This window comes from Dromaius novaehollandiae, chromosome 6 (genome assembly GCF_036370855.1).
Source record: "Dromaius novaehollandiae isolate bDroNov1 chromosome 6, bDroNov1.hap1, whole genome shotgun sequence".
Classification (NCBI taxonomy): domain Eukaryota; kingdom Metazoa; phylum Chordata; class Aves; order Casuariiformes; family Dromaiidae; genus Dromaius; species Dromaius novaehollandiae.
In genome coordinates this window covers 34,331,734-34,345,310 of record NC_088103.1, presented here as the reverse complement: position 1 = coordinate 34,345,310, position 13,577 = coordinate 34,331,734, and the positions used below count along the sequence as shown (strand labels likewise).

At 48.5% G+C, this 13,577-nt stretch overlaps 1 protein-coding gene across 1 annotated transcript in view; it reads right to left on the bottom strand.

The window, feature by feature from the left end:
* Positions 1–8,721, bottom strand: part of NEURL1 (neuralized E3 ubiquitin protein ligase 1) — a 166,913-nt gene extending 158,192 nt beyond the window's left edge. Inside the window, exon 1 of the mRNA XM_026117434.2 lies at positions 8,411–8,721. Within this exon, the coding sequence (XP_025973219.1) occupies positions 8,411–8,495 (85 nt within the window). The 5' untranslated portion in view covers positions 8,496–8,721. The remainder of the gene's footprint in view (positions 1–8,410) is intronic.
* Positions 8,722–13,577: the final 4,856 nt, after the last annotated feature.

Sequence of the window (13,577 nt, the reverse complement as noted above, 5' to 3'; positions counted from 1 at the left end):
GCTCAGCATCCCAAGCGCCATCTCCTTCTTCGGTGTCCCAGGGAGATCAGTCCTCTTCTCAAAGGGTAACCATAAAAGCATGTGCAGGCATATTGGAAAATTCTGGCCCTGACGTGCTTTGATCTATTTGCCTTTTAGCAAGTTCTTTGCCCGCATACAGTACTTTCAGGGACTATAAATATGTTTTGCAGTTAGGAATTCTTTTTACTTGCTTGACGAAACATTATAAAACTTGCTGAATGCAAGCACTGAGATCCGTCTTACAAAGAGAAACCCTGTTTACCAAAATCAATACCATCACTGAAAATAAAAATGCCATTTCAGAAAAGGTATGACTGTTCCTGAGAAGAGGTCTATGTTGGCATCACCTTTCCCTCGCTTTTGGGAAAGGCACCTATAACACCTTCTGAACCCCTCTAAGAAAAATGTGTGGAAATGCTAGAAACCTGCCAAATCTGGCCCACCTGCCGCTACCATCCACCAAGCTTTTATTTGAAAGCAAACAGAGCTTTTTCTTTGACCCAGCATGAATATTTTTTTAGGATACCCCCAAAAGTAGAAACATTTCCACTGGGTCAATGGAATTCTTCATCAGCTTTATTCCTCTTCAATTACTCATGCCATTGCTTCCCAGAATATTGCCCTCGCCTGGCTAGGAAAACACTCAGTAGTGGTTTCTGAAGTCATACATAAAGTTTTCATTATACCTGATACATTGCACCCAGTCACCCTCCACGGCACAAGCCAAAGGGAGCACAAAGGGGAAAGTGCGAACAAGTAAGTAGTCCAAGCCAAAGGCAGATCCAACAGGATTGCCAACATTTATACATAGCCCTATGTCTAATCCACCGGCTTGTTTCACCAGCAGCTGCCCTTGTTAGCATTAACTAGTTACAGAGTTCTCCAGCCATCGCTTTGCTGAAAGGACTGTAATGCAATTGGAAAATAACCTGGAAGCTGCCAATCTTTTCAAGGCCTGATGCTGGACATAGTGCTGTGTTCTGGCCATATCATAAAAATGGTGAGACCGTTCTCTGAAAGCCAGTCAATAGGGAATCCCTGCATATGTCCACGCACGTGTGTGTAAATCCACACATGCAGGAACATCTGGAAGTGTCTGTGTTACCAGTATGAAACCACAAGTATTGAATATGAAGGAACAAAGAGAGGGAAGAGGCATTGCAAGCAATGCCAGTAGCTTTAGAATTTATTGTGTCTAAAAGTTTATTACCAGTTTTCCAAAAAATGTTTACACTTTACACATTGAATGTCTTTTAAGGAAAGAAAACTTGCAAGGTATTTTATCTCTGAGGCTGGTCAAGAACTATTAAGATTTATGTTTCAGACATTTGCATAGAACAGCCCTGAGGTTTAACCTGACAGTTTTCTGAGAGCTGAGAATCCTTCCCTACACTTCAGCAAAGAGTTGAACTAAGGTGCACTAAGAGAGAATTACATAGATATAATATCACCATGGCATTCTCTGCCCTACGATTTTGGAGCACTATCCTATTTGACTTCAGTAACTAAAAGGCTAAATAACAATTACTATATGGACACTGGTAAAACTGGAACCTTACATTCAACTCACTTTTACCAGCTAGAGAGCCTCAGGAATGAATGGAGAGGAAAATCTACCCCAGCTCAATTTTAACTACACAGTTGCATCAGCACATAGCTCACTACGAGTAATTATCCAAGTGCCTACCCCACTTCCCAGCTAGTAATACCCAAGTTAGCTAGGTTAAAAGCTAGCTCGGGTTCATGTGTACATGCTGCATTTACAGCAGAAACTTTAACCATTGCCAGACTCTAATTTTCAGTTAAAATTCAGCTCTTGTCCTCCAAACTACTTTGGGATTTGCCAATTTGCCGCACAGAGCCGAGCACATGCAGAGGGCTGTGATTAAAGTTTAAAACTACTTTGGGATTTGTCAGTTTGCCGCACAGAACTGAGCACATGCACAGTGCAGTGATTAAAGTCTGTCTTAGATCAACCACTTCCGGACGGAGACAATCCTGGAACTGACGTGTTGCCGATCCCATTCCTCAGGACAGGTCAGGACCAGATTGCTCAGATGTCCTAAAATTTCAAGGCAGACTAAGCCAGAGCACATGTGGATTCCCAGCTTGAAATAAGTAGCCACCATGAAGTTATGCACCATAAGTAAAACAACATGTACTTATGCACTTGCCACGGGCAACAATTTCAGCGATGCAGAAGTAGCTGGTTCCTGCAATTATCCTAGCAGCAGTAGGTAAGAAGAACGGCTGCCAAATCTGAAATCATCCAAGCCTCTGTATTAAAAACTTTCCCAGACACAGGGATACCCACAAAAGCTTCTATTTCAGCAGCCTCGGAAACAAAATGAAGCAGCAGGCCCTTGTCACTCAGGAGTTCAAAGTAAGCTAAGTGAAACTGCCTTCTCTTAGTCCAAAAAGCCCATGAATGCAACAGCACCTTAACCTGTTGAAACCACAGGGCGCAGGAGACACAGCCGCTCTGTCTCATCCAAGAAAGATGTGGTGAGAGTTTGCACAGGGACTCCATCACCATCCCTACTGTCTCCCAAATAAACCTAGGATGTTCTATGTGTGACTCCGAGGCTGCCATGGCAATGAACCGGTCTGTGACAACCTGGGCGGGGACGTTCAAGAAAAAGAGGATGGATCCAGCTAGAGACCAGCCAACATCAGAGCAGGCTGGAGGGATGACCTCCATCCATCACTGCAGTATCTGAACACCCCAGCTCCACCTGCCACAGGTGTGGAGAAGTTTTGAGTTCTTACCTCAACATTATCCTTACCTGCTGAACACAAGTGGACTTAGGAAGATGCCTTTGGGAAGCTCATAGGAGCAGGGCAAGTGTGTGGTCTCTGTGTGTAGTAAGCTTCAAAGGATTCCTCTTTCATGACCTTATCCAATCTCCCCTAAAATGGGACCCATTTTAGTGTTCATAACATCCACTGGCAATGAGCTCTTCAGAGCTACTAGCCACTGCAGATGGCTACAACCTCCTTTTGTTTGAAAGGACCGGGAATCTACCAACTTAATTTGATGTCCTCCTAGTTCTTGTATTAGAAGAGACAGTGAACAGTGGAGCTCTGCCCCTTCTCTGCGTGCCAGTCAGGATTTTGTAGATCTCTATCATTTCCCACCCTAACAATCTCTTTGTTCAAAGGTAAGAGTCCTAGCTTATTCAATCATTCTTTACATGAAATTATTCCAAACCTTTGATCATCCTTGATGCCCATCTCTGAACCTTTTCCAGTTCTCCTATATCCTTTTTGGTATGGGGGAAGGGGAAGAATCACAACTACACACAACGTTCATATTCGTACAACAATGTAGTCACGGCCTCTATTTTCTTCTGCTTTGCTTCGTTATAATTTCTAAATTGCTTTTTTTTTTGACTGCTACTGAGCCTTGGATGAACATTTTCAGCTCAATCCCTCCACTCTTCTTTTGGTTCCTAGTGGTTTTCAAAAGCAGCCTTTCTTGCCCCAAGGCAAAATACACAGCATCACCTGTTGACAAAGCAGCAAATGACTTCCTGGGAAATTTCTGACAAACTAACTGCACCATTATCTGCTTCATCAACAGGCTTCAGGGCCTTACAAAAAGCAATATGGGAAATGAGAAATAAGCTTAGTAAATTACTGTGTTTGGAGTACTGGACAATTATAGGCAGTTAAGTGCAATAAATCAAAGTTCAGTAGCTTGAGAAAAAATCTAGTGCAAGAGAGAAGGTCATATAAACCTGAAAACCTTAGGAAGAAAAAAGCTTGCATCTACACCCTGGACACACTGACGGGTCAGAGGAAAACAAGCACAATCCAGGAGAGAACGAAAGCAGAAGGGCGGGAAGCAGGAGGCAACCTTCATAGCCGTAAGTGACAGAGGCCAGCAACTGAATGAGCCTCCTGACTCCGCAAGACCGGAAGAAGATGAAATGAGACTTCAAAGAAGAACCAATTATGAAAGCAATACGAGCTGAACTTATTTATTTTTTCTGTGAGATGATGACCAATCTCCATGCAGCACGGGACACAGCACCACTACTGACACCCCTGTCCAGGGACACCACTTGCACCCCCACTTCTAATCCCCGTGTTCATCAGCCCCTAATGTCCTTTTACTCCCAACAGAGTTTTATCTGGAAAGTACACAAAATGGAGCTGGCAGCAGGATATTCTTTCCTGTCGACAGCGTACAATTACTGAAATGCCTACACCGGCCAGATTAGCATTTTTGCATTTAATTCAGACACTCGTAAAATACCAGTGGAAGGAGAAAAAAAGCCTGACATATTTGCCTGTCAATGGGACACACAATGCTTGGAATAGCAACTGCTAAAATGCAGGTAAAGATTATACAACCGTGACTGGTAACCCTCAGGTACGAGGAAAAGAAGCAAAGCCCCTGCCTCCTTGGTAATTTGCTTCACAACAAGTTTCGTTTTCTGGGGGCTCGGTGCCAGAAGGGCAGAGTCACAGCCTTCAGCAAACGACTGCTCACTCTGACTAGAGGTTTCCTAGGCATAAGAAGGGACTATGAACTGTCCTGTCAAGGTACTATCAGCCTGTTTCACATGGTACTTTGGAGCTATAAGCCCAGACTCGTCCCATAGAAATCACCCACCCACATGAGTAAAGGTTATCTGTATAAAAGAGCAGTAAATATCTTATGTTCTTTAGGCATAGACCATGCCAGCACATGACTCAGACGTTGATGGGAGTCTCCAGATGCCACTGTAATATCAATAACAAAAAATAACCCATTAGTAATCAGCCACTGCTGAAAAGGGGATCTCCAACAAATTTGGGCTGCCTCTGTAATACAGCACACACATTCTTTTGCATAAATATCATAGATGCATTTACCTGTGAGAAAACCTACAAGAAGAAATCCTGCTAGCTACCACTCGCCATGGAAAGCTGTCTTCCAAAGCAAGAGGATGTTCAGGGAAGATCAGGAAAACTGACTAGGAGGCTGGAGGAAAGGATTTAAAATGGGAGACAGTAATACTTCTTAGCTTTTACAATGTACCATTGATCTGCTGTCCACAGAAATGGCTAAGCCTTCTTGCAGCTGAGGACACAGAGACAAGTGAGGATAAAGAGCAACTTGTCTGAAGAGCCCAGGAAATGGCATTTGGGTCCCATGCCCTCACCTCTGACCCAAGGGCTAGCAAAAACTGCTTTTCTAACATCCTGGACCAGCAAATCTGGGAACTAAACAGCAGCCCTAAAAGGGCACACAGCCCACAAATCACAGTAGGAAGAGTTAAATATATCTAGCAAGGCTGGGCAATAGCTAAGAAAAGAATGCAATAGGTACAGAGATTTGGAAGTTGTAACACTAGACGAGGAGGATAGTTTAAGGGGCTACATCAGGATTAAAAAGGAGAATTAAGAGAGGAAATTGAATAAATTATCTTGGAAGAACCACAGCACAGTGAGATGGGCTGAAATGGGCATATGCCTTGAGAAATTACTAGGAACCCCTTCGACTGGAACAGTTCAGGCCAGACTACCCTGGTACTAGTAATTAAACAGTACAGAGACATCGTTGCAAAGGAACTGACTGGTTGGTCTTTTCCATCTCAGAATCTAGGAGATCAGGTATGGCTGGAGTTTTTCTGCTCAGTTCCACTTCAAACAGCCATACACACCTTGTGTGATAGTCATCACGAACCATATTTCAGAGAGGGTGGACAGCACAAGCCTCCTGGAGTTTATCTGGCTGCGTCATAAGCAGATTGCTACCAGACAATCGCCATCTTTTGCTCAGCATTAGGGAAGGACACAGTGGATCACCTTCTGCTGTTCCAGAGAAAAAGCCACATCTGGGTCACAGGAAGTGAAGGACTCACAGGAACGCTGAAAATAATCTCACCTCAACCTCCTCATCAGGATATTGCCAAAAGGCAGCCTCCTTCTGACCACTGGCCACGACTTTAACAACCACATCAAGATTGTGGTATCTGGTCTGCTGAGGTCCTGGAGGATTTATTTCCACTGACTTTAGCTTCCACTACCTCCAAGCTGAACCAAAGCCTGCAGGCACAACTGCGACACCAATATCTGTATTAACCATACCATACCCAGGCGTGACATACTGCCTTGGCATATGTAATTCCAAGGTGTAGGTATCTAGAAGTTTCTAGTGAACAGCAGCATGAAGCCCTTCTATAAAGGGCTGGGCAGATCAGATTTTAAAGGGTTGTCCGATTCCAAAAGCAACTCTGAGGTCAGCCCACAGTTCCACATTTAGTGCTCCAAGCATCTTCAAAAAAGACCTGCCTTTTCCAGCCACCTGGTTTATAAATTGAAGCTGAAATCTAAGAATTAGGGTGGGCGCTTTCCTTCTTAGGCATGACCACCAGAAGCAACTAAATATTCTGCCAGCCATGCCAGACATCAGTGATACTTCTGTGTTATGCCTTCGACACCACCAAAGTATCTCACAGTCTTCAGAAGGTCTGCTTTAGTAAAGATGATGGGACAACTGGTGTGTTGTTCTGTGGATGGTTCAATAGAAGCTCTGCTGGCTTTTGCAGGACTAATAAGAATAGAAAGGACTGAAAACTTACAGTGTCAATGCATGTAGGCAGCAGACCTACTATGTATGGAGATCTTATTTCTTACGTAGCAAAGATGTAAAGGTTCAGGAACGGACTACAGAGTCCCCAGACCACCAGGGAAAACTTAATGCCCTCATGGCTTTTGCTTTAGCAAGAACAAGCCAAAATTATCCCTGGCACCAGGTTAGGAGGAGGTCATATGCAGGAGGAGAGTGCTAGATGGTGGCTGAAGGCTCCCAGCGATTACCAAAGCAACCAGCTCTTTTTGTCCCTAACACTGAGTCAGAGACTAAGGGAAGAAGAACAGTGGACCTTCAATTAAAATACACTTCACAAAATGCTAAATGGCAGATATATAACAAAATTGTGTGACATTCATACTTTTGCTGCTATGCCTCCAGACCATTTTACAGGAACCTGTCAGATCTGATCAGACTTGTTTATTCTGCATTTAAATGTAAGACCTGAGGCAGTCCGGTTTCAAAAAAGACAGAAAAGGCACATATTGTCCCTGGCAGTTGCTTGGTTTTTACAACATAGACATTGCCCTGTTAACTCTTTACTCAAAATCAAAATGATTTCAGGGTTCTGCTACATTACAACATGAAAACAATTCTGCATGCTGCCTCAGCATGGGTAGCAATTTAATTGAAATGGAAATTAAAGGAAAAAAGAAACAAGCAAAAGTGCCATAAAAAAAGACAAAATCAGGTGATTCATACACGGCATCTTGGAAATCTCACGTAAATCAGTGATAATGGATTAAGTGGCATGTCCCTTCTGGCTCCAGTCTATAAATTCTTATCTGCTTACGGTTGCTCCAGAAAGATTTCCAGCTGACAGCACGATTCTTAAAGATAAATCCTCCCTGGCAGTTTACAATTGCATACCGACTACTACGGCATCGCGTGTGCCTTCACGTTCGCGCTGCCAGAAGATGATGGTTTGCCGTTTTGGGCGCAGCACCCCCCTCCTTGCAAGGCTCACGCTAAACACGACCATTGTCTGGGCTGAGTTTCCGACCGCCCCTGTCCACGACAGGGCAGGGAGCCTTCTTATCGTCTTCCTGCACAGCCATGAAAAAAGCCATGATATGATCACCTTCGGTTTGTGCAACTGCTCCAAGCCATCTGATGCAGGGGAAGGGAGCAGAGGAGCGGAACGGGAGGATAATGCAAATATCAGAAAATTCTTCGGTACAGTGCTAGCTGTCCTCCCCATCACTAATCCCTTCCACTCCCCCAGACCGTGCCCAGGAAGCAGCCGAAAGCTCAGTAAAACCAGGGTGAATACCAGCATCCCTGTTTTTACATGCTGCTTGCAAATTCTGCAGCACACGGGGGAAGCTGCAACAAGTTTTGCTCATTGGCAATGGCTGTGGAAACAGCACCGTCCCTCGCTCCTCGCTCAGGCACGGATGTCTGGCAGCCTCTCCCCGCCTCCTCCAGCGCCTCCGGTCGCGAAAACGCGCCCGGCGGAGAGGTGCCGGGTACCACCGCAGGCGCCCGGCCGCCGGGCAGCCCCTTTCGGGGACGACGGGTTATTTTCCGCTCCCTCCCCGCCGCGACCCCGGGCACCCGGCGCCGCTCGCCCTGCCCAGACCCTGCCCGTCCGGCTGGGTCCCGGCACGGGGATTACGGAGGAGGGATCTCACCCTCGTGGCGGGGGACGGGGCACCGCCACGACCGCGGCTCGTAAGCCGGACCGGGAGCCCCGGACACCCCCGGCTCTGCCCCAAGCGGGGTAGCCGGCGCGGCGGGGACGGGAGACTGGGGGGTGCGGGACCGCGTCGCGCGTGGGGTGCCCGCCCGGCCGCGCCGTACCTTTGAGGTGGTGGTGGCGGGCGCGGTGCAGGCGGCCCTGGCCGCCGCGGGGCAGCGCGGGGATGCTGGAGAAGCTGCTCCCCATGGCGGCATCCGCGGCGGGACCGAGCCGAGCCGAGCCGAGCTCTCCCCGCCGGGGGCTGCGGCGGCGCGGACGGGGGGGGGCGGGCGGGGGGCTCAGCGCCGCCCCCGGCGGCTCCCGCACTCGCTGGGGCGCCGAGACGCCGCTGCGCCGCGCCGCGGGGCGGCCCCCATGGCCCGCGCTGCCTCCGCGGCTCGGCGCGGCGCGGCGGGCGGGGAAGGGCGCGGCGGGCGGAGCGGCGGCGGCGGCCCCCCCCCCCCCCCCGCCGCGGCCCGTCGCTATGGAGACCGCTGTCTGCTCACGCGGGGTCGCCCGGGGCGCGCCGCGCCGCCCAGATGTGCCGCCGCTGGAGCCGCCCCGCCCACGCGCGCCCCCTCCCTCGCGCGCGCGCTGCAGGTGCGCGGCGCGCGGGCCCGGCCCCCACGCGCGGCCCCTCGCGCGCGGCTCCCCCGTTTCCCCCTCCTCGTGTGCTGCTCCCCCCCTCGCCGTGTGCTGCTTTCCCCGGCCCCACTCGAGCTTTCAGCGTGAGAGGGTTATGGCGCCGCCGGTGCCCCGGGGGGGGGTCCCCTCTGGGCAGGGTCCCGGGGGAGCAGAGCTGGCTGCCCCTCCCCGCTAAGCCAGCTGATTTCCACCAAAACTTTGCTCCCGACCTAGAGCGGGACACGCCGCCCCGGGAGGCGCCCGTCCGACAACGGTTAGGACTTTCGTGTTGGAGCAGCGCCGCGGTTGCCGCCCAAGCGAAGGTGAAGCAGGTGAAGAAGCAGCTTCTCCAGCGATCCTGGCTGGTGGAGAGGAAGGCAGGAGTGCGGCAGAGGTGGGCAGGCCCCAGGCCTGCCCTCGCAAGGTGGTGCCTTCCCACTCTACCTTCTTACCCCAAAGCAGTGAGAAGCTCCAGACAAGCTAAGGGGAGTGGGATAGGGTGGAAATGGGGGTGCAACTCATGGATCACTTCACTCGCAGGTCTCCTGCGAAACACTCGGAAGCTGTTACTATGTAAAGCAGCTAGTGTGCGTCCAGCTTCCGAAAGCTGCTGCAATAGGAATGCGTCACAGACTGGCTGGACGCCCTTTGCTGCTGGAGCCTGCCGCATGGTGGGGACGAGCTTCCATACAGCTGCCTGTTCACTCACGCCCGTCCTGCAGGCCTGAAACCTGCTCGCATGTGCACAAGCCATGCCCCTGCCCACCGTCAGAGGAGGCCTGGTGTCAACACCATGCTTGACCGTCAAGCGCAGGGCTCCTCTCCCTCATGCCCGCTGTGGGCCCACCCAGGTCAGCGAGTTAGCTCCATGCAGGCAGTGGGGACTGCCTGAGGTGGCAAGGTTCCCCTAGTCCTTACCCCAACAGCACCATGCTCATCCAGGGATTTTTGCTGTCATGACCATGACCCAAGACCTGAAGGAGTTCAAGAGGTACCTCATTAAAATAAATCAGGTATACTACATACTTACTTTTTTTTTTTTTTTTTTAAGAAGACTTGTAGGTTCTGGAGATCTCTCTTTCCTTTTTACCCCCTCACCTTCCTTTCCCGTCTCCTCCTATGAGCACACGGAGAGAGAGAAAGTTGTCAGGGGAATGGCAAACAAGGCCAGCAGGTTGCCACTGTCACTACAGTGACCAAGTTCAGAGCACACGAATCCGGGACTGGAAGGAACCTTTGGGGTCAGTGACTACCTCCCCTGCTACTGCAACAACCAGGTCACAGCGTGTCGTTCATTCAAACGCGCAGGCTTCACCTTGCATTTCAGGGAGTGCTGAGGGCTCAGAACAGTTTCAGTTCAACTGCATGGGGGCTGTAAAAGGCCTGATCCCTTCTTCCTATTGAATGAAATTCTTAACGTTCAGCTTCCTTCCAAAAGGTAATATTGTCCATCCATCCACTCACCTTCCACTCCCACCCCTTCCTCTTCCTGGTAAACTTAAGAAAATCCTTTCCTAGTCAGGTGGAACACATACATGAACATTTTCATCATGTTTTTGCCACACTTTTGCCAGCCAGAGGTCTAAAAGGCCCGCTGTTCCCTGAAACTGGTCAAGTAAATAACTCTTACAAGAGAAGGGGAAGCCCCCCTTCTGAGGTTAAATAATATGACTTAACAAAAAGTTTTCAAAACCTATGACCAAAATCTGATGCTGAAATCAAGATGAGTATTTTTCGGGCTCCATGAGATGCAGAAGGTTAGGCTGAGGAATCATAATGGTCCTACGCAGTCTTGGATATGGATGTGAACCAGCATGCATAAGAGGTGCAAGACGCTTGTGCATTCTTTCTCATTTTCTAACAAGCTAAAAGGGATGGCCAGGCAGGCCAGAGGGCTACCCCGACAGCTCAGGGCTTGAGTTCCTGCTCAGACACATGCATCTCGGTGTGGAGTGCTGCCTGTGTATCGGGTCCTGCTCTGGCCCCACGCTGAGTGAGCCAGCTGCCTCTGCAGGCAGAAAGCTCATGAGCAGAGGTGGGACAGAGACTAAGACTGAGTCACGTCTTTATTTATATCCTTTACAAACATTTTATTTCCAGCCAGCTCATTACAGTGAGCTCACAAAGAAACACAGGACTGGAATGGCCCTTGGGTGGCCTTCAGCTCCTGACTGCTGCAGACACCTCATCATACAATACTTTCCCTCCTGCTGAACCTAATTGTCAGCAACTAACAAGAAAATCCCCATTTTTTTCCCCTGTTTCCTTTTGTCTAATCTCTGTGTCTGTCCTTGAATTGTAAGAAGTCTTGAGTAAGGACTGACCCTTTTCGTATTTCTGGGAAGCTCTGCATTTATGTGGTGGGAGGGGGTGTTACTGTAAGGCAAATAGCAATGGAAAGATGCTCCTTTCCATTGGATAAATGAGGTCATGAAAAAGGAAAGGTACCATGGTTTTGGACTGGAGGCACGGGGAAAATCCATATAATAGCACACGGAACATTTCTGTGCAGTCATCCATTAAATGACAGGCACTCACGCATGCATTATGCACGCTGCTAACTGTGCTTTCTGCATGCTATCCCACTGCATGGTGGGCCCACTCCCAGAAGGTACTGAGGGCCTTCCACTTCAAATTCAATCCGAGTTTAAGACATCGGGCACCAAAAAGTTTAATCTTTGTACCAGCTGATAGTGTGCATATTAAATTATACCACACATGGCTGATAGATTATGTCCTCAGCCAGGTCCCTTTTTGCATTGGAGATCCAAGGTAAAGCACAGTTATATCAGTAAAAATAGGAAACTATATGGATCTGCCTTAGCAACATGTTCAGCTTCTGTGAGAGATGGGCTTCACTTTGCCCCACACTACTGTCAGCACTGTGGGGAGGAATGCAAAAAAGCACCAGGGTTTTGCTGTGATCGTATCTTGATTCACTTTATAAAAGTCTTTGAAATTGTTCATGACAGTGGTTAGATAAGGAACGAAGAGGAGGGTTTTTTTGCTGTTCTTGCCAACTTATGTCAGCTCTTTCCACAGAAAATGTTGAGCAAGGTGAGAAATATGCTCTGTGATCACAGAGACCCTTGATAGACCAAATAGGATCCTACTGATCCTCCTTTACTGCCTTTACTTGTGCTTGAGCAACAGGGAGTATTGAAACAGCTTGCCAAATCTGCAGGACTTTCATGCCAGTAATTCAGGAAATTAACTGTTTCTTAGTATAAGTGATACCATTTGAATTGGCTAATTAGGAACATGCAGTTTCTTGGTACCAGTCCTCTCAGGTGGTGGGCATCTGGGGGAGAGAGGCTGCTGCATGGTAGAGCAGGATATGCTTATCCTGAATTATAATTCCCCTCCACCTTCCATATTTGCAGCTGGACACCTTTTTGTAACTCATGCTGAAGAGTCAATCCAGACGACGCAATCGGTCCACTGCACTGTATTCAAAATAAGCATCAGCAGTAGGAAAGGTGCAAACATCCCCATTATCACTATGAACGAGCGCAAGGACAAAGTTGGTACGCAGTCACGCCTGGCTGGTGGAACAACATCTGGTGCCTTGAGCCACGAGGACATCCATGAACTCTGCCCAAAAGCTCGCTGTATGGATGGGCTCCAGTTTTTCAGCTCTGGCATGTGTCAAAGAGAAGAGAGACTGGGTATGGGGGAGGATTTCTGAGATGGCCTGAGGGTAACAGCTACTGTCACATGCAAGAAGATCTCACTAGAGAAGGATGACGAGACAGACTGCTGGATTAGGTACACTGAGGCATACTCTCAAACTATGAAGGGGGCCAGATCAGATGAGAGCATTTCTGTCTAAGGACTCTAGGTATTTTGCAGAGATCTCTAACTCCCAAGTGTTATGCAGCAATGAAGCAAGCGTAGTTTAAAATTCCCTTTGCAAAGCCTATGTTTGTGCCTTCTAGGTACATCATTCGTCAGAGGATTACACAAGAAACCAAGCAAGCACAAACAAGGTGTAATTACAAGGAATGATAAGAACATGAGTGCTCAGGAGGCCTGAACCATCATTGCCAGGCACTTGGGCAGACACATATCAGAGTTCATGCCCCAAGAGGATGCACAGGGTAGGAGACCTGACCAGAGGAATAAGCATCACAGAATAAAATTTAGGAGCAGTGAGTGGACTCTGCCCAGGTCCTGTTGGCTTAGAAGTGCATGGGATCCAGGAGCACAGACCACTCACTAGCACACATGTACCTACACAAGGGAAGTGCTAAAAAATTGGACCTATCATGGCCTGACCACCTTTCACACGCACTGGAAACATTGATTCCAACAACAATCCAAAGGAATGAATGTTTTCTTCATCTTGCAGATAGAGAAGCTGAGGCAACAAGCTATTCAACTGACTTGGCAGATGTGGCAATGGGGCCACAGCTGGAGATAAGCTATACCTCCCTTCACGACCAGGGCTTGTTCCACTGGGCCCTGCTGATTTCACACACCCCTTAATTAAATTCCTTCCCTTATACACGAGAGAAGAATCCACAGAAGAAATCAGCTACTGCTTAATTGGCCCTAATTAAATGCCTGGAATCAGAATTTCCACAGAAGTGGGAGAAAAAGCCACACATAGCCATGAAATGTACAGATCTGCACACCACAGGGAGAAAAAGATCATTTGGGAGA